We start from the raw sequence: 17,959 nt of genomic DNA, 5'->3' as shown, positions 1-17,959 counted from the left end.
AGTTGTTTGTAGCCTAATGAAGCTGGTGCCTGGATATGGCCACGACACTCTGATCAGTGCATCTCTAATCTCAACAGAAAATAAATCTCTGCCACTAATTTCTGTTTGTGAAATGAAACTGTCAGGTTTAGACAGCAGTGCTTTCCCTGCTCCCCACAGGGCTCAACACATGTGGACCCAGGGTGAGTGCAAAGGCTTGTGTCAGCACTTCAGCTCTTTGTTTGTCATCCCCACATTCACCGACCGCTTCAGGCAATGTGAGTGGGCCAGACACACTTCCTGACTCAGGGGATTTACTTAGTGGAACAAGGGAACTGGGACAAAATATCCCTCTGTTATCAACGTGATAAAACTTCTGCTATTCTTCCCTTCCAATTTCTGTAGCTTTTCATAATGTCAGGGAAGAGTGATTCTGACCTGCCAGTCATAACAGGACCCAACCCCAGAGGCTGCGAGCGCCGCATCACCAGGACGCACACTTTTGAAAGAAGTCTTTTAAATCAAACACGCTCAATAGAAATTTCCAACTAAATCACATTTCTAAAACAAACTATCCTCAACCTGTTGTCAATCAACACAAATCCTGAGAGTTTCAGCTGCCTTTCCTGTAAACTGAACACAGAATTCATATCAAAATTTCTCATGAAATATTCAACATGCACTTCTCTGCTGTGTACAATTTATACAGGTATGCCCCAAGCCTAACGTGATCTTTTCCATCCAAAGGCTCAATACTGTAAACAGGGTTCTAGAGATTTCTCATGATAACATTCAATTATTTCAAAGACTCAGATTTTCAAAGCAAAGCACAAATAGAGATGGATGGATGGTAAAAGTTTAGACTTTAAATAAAAAAAATCTGGAAATGCAAATATTTCTGCCCACTCTTCAAAAACCTTGCTGAAATATCGTGACTAAATTTTAGTTGTTTCCATGTTCTTGACTCTGTGTAAAGACTTTATCTGTATCCGTCGCTAGAAACATTGACGTCTTCAGACTTACAGTACAGTATGATTTTGAATCAGCGATGCAACTTTTTGCTGCATGCAGGTGAATGAAAAAGTGCAGATCCCTTAGGCTGCAAGGCCGAGCTCAACCTTCATCAACACCTCAGCCTTGACGAAACCCGACAAGTCTTGGATGAATTCACACCTGGCATTTTCTGCAGGTTCCAACCTTTTTGCTGCCTCAGCTGGTGCAGCCAATGTTAGCTGCTGCACAGAAGGAAGCATTAGTCCCATCAGCCTGATTATGACAGGAAAAAAAACAGCTGGTGTTTTATCCACCAGCAAACAAAGACAAATACCAGCTCAACCATCCCTCCTCCCTCTCAATACTTCTGATGAGCCACTTGCCGCCGTGGGCATGTGTTGCTCAGATTCAACAGATTGATATGAGTCAATTCTCATTTGTCAGTCTCCAGAGGTACACACAGTATTAACATCTTCTGCCCCATTGTGGCCGTTTCCTAAAAAAAGATAGAGCCTGGATTTCTGCTGTATGTAATACAGCTACATACCATAGTGTGCTTACACTCCCTCTCTCTTGGTGGAGGAATCCATCTCACCGCAGCTTGACAACAAAACTATTAGCCCCTCACCTCGAGGGAGCACACAGTCCAACTCCAGCAGCACAAAACTGCACATTCCACAGAGCAAAAAAAAAAAAAAAAAAAAAAGAATGTGACACACAAAGAAAGATAGATCGGGAGAGAGAGGAAAGAGAGAGGAAAAACAGCTCACAAGGCAGATTCAAGCCAACAAACACACACAGGAAGGCTCCAACACATCCAGGTGAGCTCAGTCTTCACTGTGTACAACATAACTTACTTGACTCCCATGGCAGTGAATCCAATATTCTTCTCCACAGACGCAGACCTCCCTCTCCTGACGCTTTCAGAGAGGAGCATCAGTCTAAGCTCGACTTCTGAATGACAGCATTTATAAGCACATTCATCCCAGGCAGTGACTGGCCTGCTCTGAGTCTGTATCCCCCGGCTATGTGGGCCAGACCAACTGCGCTCAGCAGACCCCTGTGCTCCCTGTAATCTATTCTGTCTGTTTGTCACCGCCAAAGATCCCTCCTGTCAATCACGGCGCAACAATCCAAACACAGTCATGCCCTGCTTTGTCTGTCCCTAGAGTCACTGCATGGATCCCTCCCTTGTTAGAGAATAAAACCACTGCATTTCCTGAAGCTCCAGATGTTTGTATGTTCCCAGGCTTACACTATGTCTGACCTCAGCGTGTCTGTCTGCCTGCAAGGTGGTCGGCCTAAGTGGAGGGCATTTCCTGTTCCAGTAGGAGCCACAGCTCAACCACCATGAACAATCTGGCAAAGATCAGTCTCTAGCTGCGTTTCCATTGACCATAAAATTGCGCAAATTGAAATTACCAAAAAAAAACACGGTTAATGGAAACAGGCCAGTATGAAAAACCCGTGGTTTTTGACAAAAAGCTTTTGCGTTAGGATGAAGTGATTTTTCAGCCATATCGAAATTGGTGTATTTCACAAAACGGCTATTTCACATTACGGCAGTTTGTAATGCGCCAGGAACTGGTCTCTTTGGAGAAAGAGCAGCTGGCTGCACAAGCGATCTCACAGCATCACTCAGTTCATCAATTGTATTTATCATTCAAAAGTGTTGAATCCATTGCTCTTATAAATTGCCAACTACAATTTCTCAAAAATGCCACATATATAAGTAGCTCCTGCCACATATGAGAAGCTTTTCGCTCCAACGCCGGCATAAGGACGCCGACATCTCCTCTGTTTGTTGTAGTCTGACCTTTCTCTGAGGTCAGACTGCCATTATAAGGTGGGCATTCAACTCCCTGCAGGTTGGGTCCTACATATTCCTTCTGGCCAGACATCGTCTTGGAGAGTGTCACTGGGGTGCCGTTACTGCCACCATCCAACCTCAGATAAGCGGAAGACAATGGGTGGATAGATGGACTGATGCACATTGTGTTTGCATCATTGCCCCCTTTAAAAACAAACAGGATGAACTCTGTTGACTTCATTTCCAACTCCTAAGCTCACATGAAAAGACAATAGACTTTAGTAAGTAATCCAACATGTGTTTTTCAGGCACTTGTGACCCTGCAGTGCCTCCACTTTCCAATGTGTGGGACTCATTGATGAGATGCGCGTCCCTCCCCCCCCGACAAAATTACAGTTCACTGGACGTGAGTGGGCTACTGCAACTTCCTAATTCCCCACTCCACTTTTTTTTTTTTTTTTTTTCTCCGAAGAGTTTTTGCGGCGCTAGTGGCTCGTATTTTTTCCACAGTAGGCAGACAGGAAGGAGGGTGAGGAGAGGGGGGAAGACATGCGGCAAAGGTCGTCGGGACCGGGAGTCGAACCCGCGACGTCTGCGTCGAGGACTAAGGCCTCCAAACGTGGGGCGTGCTAACCCCCTGCGCCACCACAGCACGCCCCCCCACTCCACTTTTGAAAGAAAAATTTGTCACATTTTACTCCCACGAGCAAGTCACATGTTTCTATGGTTACTCCAAGCAGCCTGGGGGATGAAGGGCAGAGTGCATTGCTGACACAAAGGCAGTGTCTTGTGCGTGCAAGGCTAAATGGACCTGCTGCCACAATTACAGGAGGATTTCTGCACAATCACAGTCATTACTACACAAACACTCACCTGGGCAGCAGCTGCAAAACAGCAATGGGTGACCATAAAACCACTTCCTCCTGATGCTCCCCCCAGGGTCGCATTCCAGCAAACAGCTGTTCGCCCTGCGTCTGCAGCAACCCACCTGCCTTTAGTGTGCCACCTTAATCTCAGTGGCCCTCTGAGTCATTTTATTCTTTACCACTTTATGTCATCAGAGTAAGTAAATCAACCATCTCTAGGGTTGGATCATGGCATGGAAACAAAGTGATAAATGGACTCACCACGTCCTCCAAAAAACCCATAAACAAGGGAGTATCAATAAACCATGAAAACGGTCTAATCCTGCTGTGTAGATCTGAGCCTGCTGATCTAACTGGGCTGCAAATTGAGCAGTGGACCCCCCGAGGCGCCGTGCACCCAAAAATCCCACGAGCCCAGCTTGTACCAAACACAGCGTCACAATCAGCAGGTGTTGATGGGACAGAGATGTGGGTGGAGGAACCTGCGAAGCAGCAGTTAGCTCCACCATTTCATCCCTGCTGAGAGCTCCCCCTGTTTTCATTACACAACACTGTGTCAATACACTAATCATATGCTCCGTCACAAGGCAATCAGTGGTTAACGTGCAACTCAGCCGAACACTGGCTCTAAATTCATTATGCCCTCCCCACCTCTGTAACACACACAATGAGATGCGGACACACGCTCCACCCAGTCAGAGCTTGACCGCGGACTCATCCCATCTTCCTGTGACTTTATAGTTAGAATAATTGCCAACTGGCCATTATTGACCCAGACGTAATCCTCGCTTCAGAGTATATTTTCTGTGTTTATGAATAAAAGGAAGACAAAGGAGAGGAGTGACAATTGTTACAAAAAAATTTAAAATATTTATTATTGTATGAAGCATGAAGACCGAGGAGCACAGCAGACAGGTCAGAGTTAGCTTGTTAGCTTATACCTTTTGCTATGATCAGCACTTTACTGGAAAATCGCAAAAAGATCAGAGCTACATATTTCAATAACATTTATTAGCACTTTAAACATCTGCTGTCTTGCTAAACAGAACTCAGAACTTAAATTTTCAAAATTGATAAATATCAGAAAAGTCAACTAATTTGGCCTAATTAATGAAATGAAAAAAAAATGTCACGCTGCAATTGTTTATATTTTTCTGATCTTTATCAGAAAGACTCCTGTTGAAAAACAAATCTAATATTCTTTTTGCATCAGAATTGAGTTTAACATTTGAGTATTGTGACATTTCTACTAAGTGGTGGCAGTATCATGCTGTGGAGACGCCTTTTCTCCAAAAGAACTGTAATTGCAGAAAGATATTTCCTTACAGGGACTGAATGCAAATTCATGCCACACTTTCAAAAAAATTTGTTATAAAATACTTTGTAAGCCATCAATTTCCCTCTTCTTCACATTTTCTCTCTTAGCATTTATCAGTCACATAAAATATCAATAAAATACACTAAAGGTTGTGGTTGCAATGTAACAAAATGTGGAAAATGTGGAAAGGCACAATATTTACTTTATCCAAATATTAAATTAATAAGTCCGGAAAACATCACAATTGATTAAAGAATCAATTTTAAAATAATTAAGTAATTTGTCTAATCAAGTCACCCAGAAGCAGAAATGATTAATTGGAGGTAAACAATCACGCTTCCCAACATGAATCTGATCTCTTGCTTGCAAGAGATCACATTTTGTTTCTTAAAATGTTTTTCTACTCAGAGGGAATCTTAAATGAAACAAATTAGGTGCAATTTAAATTAGGTCATTTTGAAAGAAAACTCGTTGAAATGTTGAACCTTATGTTGATAAGGCTCATATTTCTGTCTCTCAGCAGAGGTTAAATTGGAGCAGATAGGCTCAGACTAATTGAGATCTAATTGAAATTACATTTTTGAGAAGAGACGGTGTTGCTAAATGTCAGACAAGAGTCTAAAGAGGCGTCTGTACTCCGCTGGGGTACAAACTGCTCTATGCTTATTCTGCTCCTACCGTATATGCTGGGCTTTCAGCATTTACACATGCATGCCACTAATTGAATCTTCAGAGAACAAAAGACGAATACTAATCACATACAAATTTTCAATCAGCCCGAAAATATGATGGACAATTATTTTATTCAATTTTACTCCTTAAAATGGAGTACAGAAGAAGAAAAACACTGTTGATTGATGCGTTTGTTTTTCACTTTTTGGGCCTTACGTTTCAATCAGCAATTACAGAGAGAGAACAGCTGCAGAGGGTCAGGAAGCGAGTGTGTTTCAAATCAAGTGAAAAACATCTCTTCTACCTTAGCTTTATCTGCAGATTGTGATGTTGTTTAAGTCCGACCCTGATGATTGTATTTTTGTGGGCCAAGTCAAACACAGAGCTGTTGGCAACAGATTTTCTTTGGGACGAGATGAGAGGTGAACGCCTCTGTCCGATCAGCACCAGTTACGAGGGAAAAAACATGCCTTCGGATTATACGGCGAGCTGTGAGCTCACGTCCAAAGAAAACATCAAATTTAATAAATCAAAATCAGAAATTAACTCTGCAGCTCCTGATTACATCCATTGCAAGTAGGAGGATGCATGTTGAGTTATGGATTTGGGTTGTCCTCTCAGTGAAAGAAAAGCCCTTATGGTTGCACTGATATACTCTGGCGCTGTGAAAACTGGGAAGATAAAGCCCATTTGGACACCTCAGAGAAACGCTTTGCTCCAAACTGATCCCCTGTGGGCTTCCTGTCACACACCACAGGTCCCCTCGCTGCTTCCTTACACCTCCTGTGGAGCAGGGTTTCAATGCCTCTACACATCGCTCTCAAGCCAGCTTTCTTCTCTCATCAATATTCATCACACTATAGCTCTCTTTAGAGAAAAGAGGCAGGCGATGTATGCACTGAGTGGACTGCCAAAACTAGGGGAGGGCAATATAGACATAAAGTTTTATCATAATACTTTGTGGTATTGTGAAAATATTTATTACTTCTATTTTAGGTAACTGTGACTGAACAGCACAGCAGTCACAGCTACACAAACACAGATGCTGCCCATTTGTAATATGCTTCTTTAGTGATTTGTATCACTAAGTTGCACAAAATGACTGCATTTAATCATATTTTCAAATTTGTCAATATTTATTTATACTGTCATTGAACAAAGAAAATAATCAAATTAACAATCCAGATAGACAAAAAAGACAGCATCATTCATTTTTAAACATCATTAATTGGAATTTATAATGAAATTGATAGATCAAAATTCTTATCATTACCAGAACTATTAATGATATTCCACCACAGAGAGGACGGATGGCTGGACGGAAGGAAAGTGCTCTGTATTTTTTTTCCATTTTTTAGAGCCAAACAGGACAGAAACAGTTCCTGAGCTCCAAAACACAAACAGTTAAGCTGAACTAATTTCCTGAATTAGTGGTTCTGATCTTTAGCTGTCTGCATAAACAAAAAAAAAATATGACTAAACGTAATAAAATACCACAGAACAATATTTTAAGCTTTGCCCTAAGCTCCCTTCGTGACACACTCGCTCTTTCTATAAACTTATGTAACTCTGTTATCTATTCGAATTCACTGGTGCCTGTCACTAAAGGTTCATTTAGCTGCATGATGCACATCCCACAGAATAAAACAAGTGAAGCATGGTAGGAACAACATTTCTACTGAATAGGTGCCCTACACTAAGGCTAGCAACCTGAACCATCAACTTCAGTGGGCAGAAAAAGGCAAGTCTGTGCAAACCTTCTCAGTTTTCCGTTTGGAGCACAAACTGAAGCCTGAATGTGTCTGCAAACACATTTTGCACCAACAAAATTGATGTACAGCAAAACAACACAATCAAATCGGTCCAAAGTTTCACAGCAGTTTTGTAGAGGTGCTCACCTGATGAAGAAGGAGGTTGCTGCCGATGAGGAAGGAGAGGCGGATGCACTGGTTATGGGTACTGGGACTCCTGGGTGGTTGGGGCCTTTCAGTCTGCAGGGCGTCAGCGAGGTGGTGGTACTGCTGCAGCTGCTGGTGGTGTTTGTCATGGTGGTGACGGGCGCCTCCAAGGCTGTGACATCACTTTCTGCATCCCCCATCAAACTATGGGCCTGTTAACACATGGATACAGAGATAAGACCACAACCCAAGCTCATGCCGGTCCTGTTCACCTCCATTCCACTCCATTTGCTCCCCCCTCTGCCCTCCTTTGCCACAGATGGATGGGCAGCTGCTGCAAACTGTACGGGTTAGTGGCAGTCAGCAGTATCCGCAGCAGAGGGCTCCCCACAGAACAACAGGGATGCTGCACCATTCATTGATTCTGGCACCGCTCACAAGGTTGCTCTGGATGTAACATACTGTAATTAAGCAATAACCCGCATTTAATTAGCAATTAAATCACTTGTGATTTAGCTCACTCTGCACCCCTGATTATATCTATACCTCCATGGCTAATTTGGCACTCAAGCAGGTTGAGTCAAAATGTCTGAGAGCGAGTTTTAAAGAGGGTAAAGAAATTACCTGTGGTTTGTGGATAGCTTAAACAACTAGGAGGTGTGTGAGCTGTGCATACTGTACAAGTCGTGCCCTGTTGAGGAAACAAGCCACAGAACAGGAATAAACTGAGGTGTGCCGCACCTGATTCAGCCCTTGAGCAGTGTTAGTTCTTGCTGAAATTATATTTCACTCACTGTTATGAAACACAGCCGTGTACGCAGCAGCTACATATCTGACTCAAAAATCCTGAAGCAAGAAACATGCACAGCACACAGTATAAGTTCAGGGCGATCAAACAAGTTTAACAAATACTTTTATAGTTGAAATTTAACATTTAGTCAATTTTGAGCTGGCAAGAATATAACAAGACGTTAACTGCAGCAGAAAAAAAGATGCAAACTTGTTTTGTTGTATTTAATTGGGTCAATTCCACCTTTCATTGAATCATACTCCATTTTAATTTCATCCTTCTTCCACACTTTTATAGTAGTAAGCGAACTATGTCACACCCATGTACTGAGTGTCAGTATTTTGGTGAGTTATTGGGATAAATAGCCTTGACCCCTGATTAAAGCAAGATTGTTATTGACAGGTCAGAGTTTTTAAAAAGATCAGTTATAGCATATTCATATATTGAAAAGAAAAACATGGCTTTTCAACAGTCAAGCAGTAAGTAGACCTATTTTATGTTTATCAGTCAGGTTTCTGCTCCGTCTCTGAAGCATGAACCAGTTGTACTCCTCAGCTGGAGCCAACATAAATACAAGAAGTTAATTCCCACCAGAGTTCATATTTTATTCAGCAATGGTACTAACAAAACACTACAATTATTGATTTTTAGTTGTTCCTTGAAGTATTTGTAACTTTGTCACTTGAACACCAGGTGCTCAGCAACAACCTTTGAATTAACCAATGACGTACTCAGATTAACCACAACACAATTTGGACTGGATTCCTCCTTGGCAACAAAAATAACTTCCTCCATAACACTTATTATACAGTTATTTATCATTACTGACTGACAGCTGCACTAGTTAAATGCCATGACTGCTTATGTCAGACTTACGTTCTAATGTCTAAATGAGAAACTAGACTCTTGCTGCTTGTAGTGTTGTGTTATCCTTGAGCAGTTGTCAAACAGTGGTATTTTGAGCATGGTAAGCTTCAGAATAGCACCCTTATTTAATAAAAAAAATCTAGTTCTTCCACCTTGAGACATAATGATGGAGGATAAGTTGGATAAAGGTTCAATGTGTGAAGTTATAAATAAACAACTTCAGGAATATGCAGAAACACTAAATATTTTGTAGATCCCTGAACTGCTGCTGAAGCAGAAAGCCCTCACACCAAAGCTGGAGTTGGTGACAAGTTAGGAATTCAGCGCATACCAGCGAAGTGGACCCATTACACTCTGGCATGAAAGACTAGAGCACTTCACACGCAGCCGTACAGGAAGCTGGTGTGCAGCTCATCACATCTGCTGCTGATTGAGTCGTTGGAGGGTCTGTTTTTAAATCAAGTGGCAGCAAATTTGAGGAGGACACACAGACAGCCGGGCACAGATGGAGCTGTGGTGCAGGCTCAAAATGGATAAAATGCAGACTCAACACACACAGACACATTTGAGCTTGGGCCCAGTGCCTAGCAGAAATGTCCCTTTGGTATAAATGCAGGAGACTTAAGCTGCACACCCAAGCCGCTCCCTGCAGCCTTGGACCGGGCCTGGCCCTGATTATGGCTGAGGAGAAGAATCTATCCCCCGGTCAGGTAATTAGGCTGTGTCAGTGGAGCCATGTGCGCTCGGCTGTCTGCACCAAAAGTCACTAATGAGCTGGCCTCCCACCCTCTCACCCCCCAACCCTTTATCCTTGGTTCTTTCAATGGGATAAAACAGATAAAACAGAGAAAGGAGAAAAGAGAAAGCAATGAAATTTTAAATATAATAGGAAAAGTGAAGAAATGAAAAAAATTTATATGGGTTGGTTGAGAGGGAGCCCTGATGTCCAGAAGTGAGCAATGCAGGTCAGCATTCAATCAACAGACCATCTTCCCTTCAGTCCACCGGGAGTCCACTGCAACCTTTGACCCCTGCAGTCAACAGACAATTACAGCTGAGGTGAAATAGGCCTTGTGTTGATCTTGCTGTTGTTCTCAGTTGGCCTCCATAACCAACAAAGTCCAGCTGAGTTGAGAATTGACTGCTAAATGATACGGGTTTCCTTCTGGGTGAGGAAATAACACTATTCAGCCCATCTTGACAGAAAATACCAATACAAATATTCAATCACATCCCAAGCAGTATAAAGAAAGAAAACTGGAATTGTCAACCTTTTTCCTTCCTTTTCTTGTCACCACTGCCATCTGTGGCTCTTTGCCATTCGAGCACAGCTGCAGCAAGGCAGCAGCAGCCAAGATCGTCTGCTGGCTAGAAAATTGGTGGCTAGCTGTGGAGGCAGCCAACCACCGTGGTGAAGAGCGGAAATCCTCAAAAGTTGAGTGCATGTAGATTAGTCTGCATGTGGTTTTGGAAATTTTAAAGCAAAGGATGAAAAATGTTGATTTGATTCGGTCTGAACAGCTCTGCTCATATTGTAATTCAGTCAAATTACAGGAACCAGTAAAAGCTCTTGTCATACCGAAGCTAGAGCAAGATATGTTTTTGAAATGTCAAATTGTTCTGACTTTCAAAGAGAGCCCCGAGAATATATGAAAAAAATCACACCTAGTTCTACATGTACAGCTCAATAAATTGAAATAGAATGGAAAATGTATTTATTTCACTATTTCCAATAGTGAAAGCTATGATTTAGATCCCTTACAAACACAATCATATATTTCAAACATTTATGTCTGTTAGCTTTGATGGTTATGGCTTACATTCAGTGTAACATAACGTGAATTTTAAATGAGATCAGTAAAAAAGAATAACATGCCAGCCTGCTGAAAAGTATGTTCATGTACTGTACAGTATATTCGCTCAACACTAAGTCCATGCTTCATGCTGCACTAATTATTGCACTAATTCATGAATCAATCTGTGCGAGTAAAAAGATTTCAGGAAAAAACGAGTTGATTTAATGTCTCCTTTCAACTAGCCAGTACTATTGGGTCCAGTATTTCATCTTCCTGTTGACAATATCCTTTTTTCTCTAAACTCAGCTTTTCATTATTATTTGGTTATGGCATTTTCACAACAGCCAACTTCATTGAAAGGACATTTTCTGACTTACTCTCCTTGGTAAAAGGGTCAGTGAATGTCTGTCACAAGTTGTCCCTGTGATTGTGTAGGCCATAACATGGCTATAACATAATTAATAAACAGTATATATATAATCTTTTATAATGTGTTTATGAAGTATGTGACACAAATATATTCAATGACATATTACTGTTTGTACTTAATTTAAATACAATGGGCTCATCTGACTCATCTGTTGAACGTAACTCCAAATCATTTGGGGAAAATGCTTTTATCTGTGGATTTTTTCACAGATCATATCTAAAAAATGCTTAGGAAACTGAAATACCTGGACAAAGTGTTAAGTATCATTTGAAAAAGCAGCCAATCCAGGACTGCCCTTCTTTTTTCTTGGTCCTGATTGACTGAACTCCAAATTGTGGAGATAAAGAAGAATGTGGACGATAGCTTTTGTGGTAATGCTCGGATGGTTTCCACTGTGCATATTAATGCATCCTCAAGTATATTTGGTGATTGAAACTATTAAAATAGGCTGTTACAATCATTTTTAGAGAGTGTCTTAAGTATTCACAGATATTAGCTTTTCCAGGCAGTTGTGGTCCCTAAACTCTGAATACAAGGGATCCACTGTAATGACTTAACTTTTTTAATTGAATTACTAAAATAACTTAATTTTCTGATGAGTTCCCATTCATTGACATGCACAGGTATAAAACTGAACAAACTTTAACCAAAACCAGTAGTTAGGGGAGTAAACTTTGTGTCCTTCCATGTAGGCTGCATACATCCTCTGCCCTTCTCTGTGCAGTTCACTCAGGACAGGCTGTCACTCTACAAAGGGTCAACACAAAAAACAGACGACTTAAGAACATGACCTCCTAGAGGGCAAATCAACTTTAGAACACCAAGGTGAAAAAGCAACACCAAGAGAATTTTGTGCAGCCTGAGAGAGAAGATCCAAACTCCAGACAGAAAAACTACAGTTGAGATTTAAGACAGGAAATTCTTTAAGTCTAATGACTAAACCGCCCATTATTAAAGATCCCCTTCTGTTTCATTCCAATAGATGCAACAAACATGCTAAACAAAACCCACATGAGAGATTCTGGGTGCTGTGTAATGAACTCCAGAAACCACGTTTGACATTCCCTGAAGAATATCTGCATAAAACACACACAGTATATGTTTGCCCCTCCTGCCAGAACAGCGCAGTAAACTCTCTCTGCTGGGAACACGAGTGGGAATCTTGGGCCTTTCAGCACTGTGTAACTTCCAGTTCTCAAGAGAGTGTGTGGGCTTTTGTCATTCTGAAGGATCTGGTTTTAATGAAAGAAACCGCTGCGTTTGTAGCTTGATGTCCTGAGGGGACATTTCTCCCAGAGCGAGGACGGCCTCAGCCTCGGCTGCGGGCTTTGAACAACTCACCCAGGCTTCGAGAGCCACTAATTGCTTTTAGACACAAAGATGGAGAACACGAGTCAGTTTCTCCTGTCTTTGCCAGGGCATTTGGTTTAAGCCAGGCTGCATACGAGCAGCTAAAAGCTTTTGATGGTCTCCCATAAACCATCTCTACAGGCACTTGTTGACATTACTGGTGGGAAAAGAAAATCTGTCTTCAGCTTTTCAAGCATGAGGAAGAAACGAATACCCAGAGACTTAATTTATTTATACTAAAAAAACAGAGCAGGGGAGATTTACAAGTTATAGTGCCTCACAAAAGTATTCACACCCACTGAAATTCTTTGTATTTTTTGTCATTCTACAAACACAAACTTCATTTTATTTATTTAGTATCTTATGTAACAGAATGGAGGTGGAAAGAAAAGTAAACATGGCTTTCTGATTCTTTTTGGTTTTTTACAAATAAATATCTGGATGTTGAGTCAACATGTTTTTGAACCCTCTACACACTTTAACTGTATTTAGAGCTGCAAGGTGTTTGAGGTGTGTAACTACATCCAGCTCACTCAGATTGAATAAAAAGCATATCTGAACATCTTTATTTTATTCAAGTCATGAATTTACAAAAAGAATTGGATTTAATTCTGGAAATTTGACTGGGCTGTTCTATGCTTTAATCTAAATCTTTCCAGTATAGCTCAAGCTGTACATTTAGGATTTATGTTCTGCTGATATCTAAGAGAACATTAAGTTAGTCAGAGTGAGAGTTGAGGATGCAGAGGATAAGACTAAACAGAGACAGATGATTCGCTGGCGATCCCTAAAGAGAAAAGAAGAAAAACAAGAAGATGCTGGTTGTAGATGAACTTCCACTCCAGACTCCAGTTTTTTGCAGCCTGTTAAAGGTTTCCTTCCCATAAAGTCCTGTATTTAGCTCTGTTTAAATTCCCATCAGCTCTGACCAGATTCTTTCTCTATGCTGAAGAAAAGTATCACCAAAGCATGATTCTGCCACCACCATGCTTCACAGTGGGTACTTTTGGCAAACTGCTACAGGAATACCCATGGGTTTCCTTGAATAATGTCTTTTTTCTTGTCACTTTCCAACAAAGGTCAGAGTTCTTGGGTGCACAACTAATGTTTGCTCTGCTAACAAATTTTCCTGCCTGAATTGTTCATCTCTCTCATGGGCCTCTGAGCTGTTTCTCTGATTAATGCTCCCTTTGCCCTGCATGTTGCCATTTTTCTTCTTTTTTTGTATAAAGAGATAAACAGTGCTGGGTGAAATGTTCAAACCTTCCTTGGACTTTATTTTGTAACTCAACTCTGCTGGGTAAATTCTCTCTACAACTGTATCCCTGACCTGTCTGCTCTTTCTTGGTCTTTATGATGCTGTTTGTCAAATAATGTTCTCTAAGAAACCTTTGAGGCCTTTACAGAACAGCTACTGTATATTTATACTAAGATTAAACTAAACACAGCCAGGCTGCAATAACTATCTGACCTCTGAAGGCAATTGCTTGTATTGTGATTTTTTTAAGGGTGTGAGAGTAAAAAGGTTTGAAATTAAAAGCATGCAATACTTCAGGGTTTACATTTGTAAAAAAAAATAAATAAAAAAACCCCAGAAAAAAAGCGCTTTTTCTTCTGCTTCATTGTGCTCTACTTTGTGTTGGTCTATCTAGCACAAAAATTCAGATAACATTCACTGTTTGTGGTTGTACTGTGACAAACGCTCACATTTGCAAGCTACTGTTTGCTAATTTCTTAGGTGCTACAGCGTGAGATATCATTAACATATGTTGTTTAATCTGAGTAGAGCCTGGCAGCTGCAGAATGTCACATTTGTTTCTCAGTTAGGTCTGACAACAGATGTCACCGTCTTTGCAGGAAATAACTCTGCAGTAAAGCAAAGCGCCTTCTTATCAATAGGCAGAGATAAGCTCTGAGATGCTGGAGATCACATCCTCTAATGAAACAGTTTAAATCATTTAAAAGATTCAGCCTTTAATCATGACAGCAAGTCAAAAAAAAAAAAACTATCCACGCCAGTCACACATCTAATAAACCAAAGGACACATAAAGAGTTATGGTCCAGGTTATTTAAATATACCCTTGAGGATGAGGTCAGCAGAATACTGCTGGGATGACCTCTGACCTTAGATCAGTCAGAACACCAGGCAATAAGAGGTCAGCACTCCTGCAGAGCTTTGAGTCAACAGCTCTCTTCAAGGCTTCATCTCCCCCAAAGGAAATTGAACATTTGTGATGGTTGATGTGATGAGAGCTGCAGTGTGATGTTTATAATCTGTAAGTGAAGATAGTAATTGTGGCATTTTTTGGTTCACATTGCAGAATATGTACATCACTTAGTTTTTCTTGCATGTGATATTGTTCAAATATTAGATGTTTACACTGAACTACCTTGGAAAAGTAGTTTAATGTTCAAAAGTACACTTCTTGAACGGTTTTTTTTCTTTCATTTTATCACGTGACAAACACAAAATTCAGTGTACTTTATTAGAATTTGCTGTGGAAGATCAATGCAAAGTAATGGATACTGAAGTGGAAGCATAATGATACATGGTTATGACTTTTTACCACAAATGAAAATTTGAAAGTGTGCTGTAATTGCAGTCAGCCCCCTTTATTCTAATGCCAGTAAATACATTTAGTGCATCAAACTGCAAAACACTACTAGTACATCCACACAAAGAATCACGGTGTTGGCTACATCATGCTGAGGATGTTGTTCATTTATAGGGAAAAGGAATTAATTACAGAAAACGGTTGAAACCACTTATCATGTGCCTTCCACTTCACATATTATACATACAATAATAATAATAATAATACAATATTATTACATAAATTGATAAATTTTGTTTGGGTCCAAATGTTAAAAATGACAAAGTACATAAACACTATTTCAAGGTATTAAATCAGCTTTTCCCACTTCAAATTCATTATGCTTTTGCCATCAGTAAAGTAACACTTGTTTGCAGTTAGTTTGAAAACTAGAATTTTAAGAAGTGTAAAAATGTATGCAGCTAATAAAAAAGGGATGTTCTTGAACAGTACAGAGATGTTTTTATCAGACATCAGGATCTGCAGATAAATTGTGCAAATAGATCGTGCAATTTCCATATTATACAGACATACCTGCTTAGGCTGAGCCAGAAAGTTATTGAGTCTAGAGATGCTCCACATCCCGTCGAGGTACTGCTGTGCCTGGATGGTGACGGTGCTCAGAGATCCAGTAAGCTGCCCTCCTGCCACCGTCACCTGCACACTGGTCTTGGACCCTGAAGAGGCAGACGGGCTTTGGGCCCAGCCTGGAACCTTATGCCGCTCCCCCAAAGGCAGGATAGAGCGGTTCGTAGGCTGACCTTTCACTAACTGCTTGGCATGGACACTTGCGGACGAACCAGTGATTCTGGAAGGCTGTTGCTGAGTGGACGTGGTGGGCAATGCTGCCATGTCTGAGCCCAAGGCGAGAACAGGAGAGTGGAGTGCCTGCAAGGCCTCCTTCCTCAGCTGGTGAAGAGGCGTGGAGCAGACCTGGCAACAGTCAGGTTCATGACTCCCAGGTGTTTGGAGCTGATCAAAGAGGAAGGTTGCATATCCAGGGTCCTGCAGGGAAAGAAATTATACAAGTTAAGTCAGGAGATGGAGAAAGTCTGCATCTGCTCATATATTTCATTTAATAGTGTCTGCTGCATTTCAGAGATGCAAGATATCAGTAATGGTTTACAAAATCTGGAGATAAAGAATCTGCCACAAACCTATGATTGGATCATGTAAGAAAAGATTTAAAAGAAATTCTAAAGGAAAGTTTTGGGGAAGGCTAATTCCTCATGAATACATTGAAATATTCCTTCAAATACTTTGTAGAGCTGCAAACTTCAACTTTCAGAGATGGCCTTGTTGTCTTTTCACTTTGTTTCTAAGAAGGCTCCCCAGGCTGTCCATCTCTGCTTAGAGGGAGTGATAAAACAAAGTGACAGCGCTCAAAGCAAAAATAATTTACATATGATAAGTTCCCCAGCATGAAAACACATGATAAACCACAAAAAAGCTGAAGCTAACTAACTCCACAAGTAAGCAGCAGACGTACAGAGCAGTGATTAAATTATTCAAAACATAAGTAAGGATGAAATATAACTTTATGTCTACATACACACCATCAGACATGTTTGGTCTCTTAAGAGGCATAAAGTGGCACTACAGGCTGCTGCCCTGTGGAGTCATGGCCTAAGACAGGAGCTCACAGCCCGCACATAAATGTTTATGAGACCTTTGCTCCGCAGAATCTCTGTGGTGATCAAGAGGAGAGAAACAGTGGGGAAAAACAACAATCTACTGCTCTAATGCAGTGCCACTTAATACAGCTAACCCGGCAGGCACAGAGAGCAAAGAGGCCAGCGGAGGGACTCTAAATCAGCTCCTGGTGAAGGCAGCTCAATACGCAGACAGCCCCGCAAACACCAGCCTTATGAGACATAATGGACACATATCAGCAATGCTTTTCACTGACTGTCAAACTGCTGCCTAATTGAGCTTTTCAGGATAGCCGCAATAAGGTTTACATAAAGGATAGTCGTGCGTGAAGTCATAGCGAGCCAGAGTCTAATGTTAACTAAGTGGCTCAAGTTAATTATTTACCAAGCTGCCTATTTTGCATGTAAACATGAACGGGGTGAAAAAGAAACGTCTCGTTTAGTCTCACTGTAAACGGCTCAGAAACTGTCTTATGGATTAGCAAGTGCAGTACAGTCGAGACGGACATTAATGCTTCAGCCTTCTAGTCTTGTTGAGGGATTTAAAATGTAAGAAGCTTACAGTTAAATGTGAAACAGTTGTGGGAGCTAAATAAGTCGGCCTTGAATCCACAGCATTGTGTAAATGCATTATGTCTGTGAATATTGAATTAATATGTGGCTTTAAATTAACTTTGTAATTCATTGAGGGTTTTCTTTAGCCCACTCAATGTGAAAGTAAACATACAGATGAATATGTACATAAAACCAAACCAATATACGTAACACTTTTGACAGCCATCAGAAAGCTTTTCTAGCAACGCTGGCCAGATTTTTGACCATTTGAATTATTTAGTTTCCAGCCACTGGCCAAGCTTTTAAACAAAGCCCATATTTTTTTTAATATCATAGCTGTGAAACCAGACTGCTCTGCTCAGCTTTGTTGTATGTTTGGAATCACTAT

At 40.9% G+C, this 17,959-nt stretch overlaps 1 protein-coding gene across 2 annotated transcripts in view; it reads right to left on the bottom strand.

The window, feature by feature from the left end:
- Window positions 1-17,959, bottom strand: part of kif26ab (kinesin family member 26Ab) — an 82,426-nt gene that overhangs the window by 34,234 nt on the left and 30,233 nt on the right. For both annotated transcript variants that reach the window (XM_032546991.1, XM_032546993.1), the window contains exons 3-4: window positions 15,899-16,369; window positions 7,537-7,748 (exon numbers count right to left, since the gene is read on the bottom strand). In XM_032546991.1, the coding sequence (XP_032402882.1) occupies window positions 7,537-7,748; window positions 15,899-16,369 (683 nt within the window). The remainder of the gene's footprint in view (window positions 1-7,536; window positions 7,749-15,898; window positions 16,370-17,959) is intronic.

This window comes from Xiphophorus hellerii, chromosome 19 (genome assembly GCF_003331165.1).
Source record: "Xiphophorus hellerii strain 12219 chromosome 19, Xiphophorus_hellerii-4.1, whole genome shotgun sequence".
Lineage (NCBI taxonomy): Eukaryota > Metazoa > Chordata > Actinopteri > Cyprinodontiformes > Poeciliidae > Xiphophorus > Xiphophorus hellerii.
Note: the sequence above shows the minus strand (reverse complement) of the source record. Positions and strands in the feature narration are given on the sequence as shown.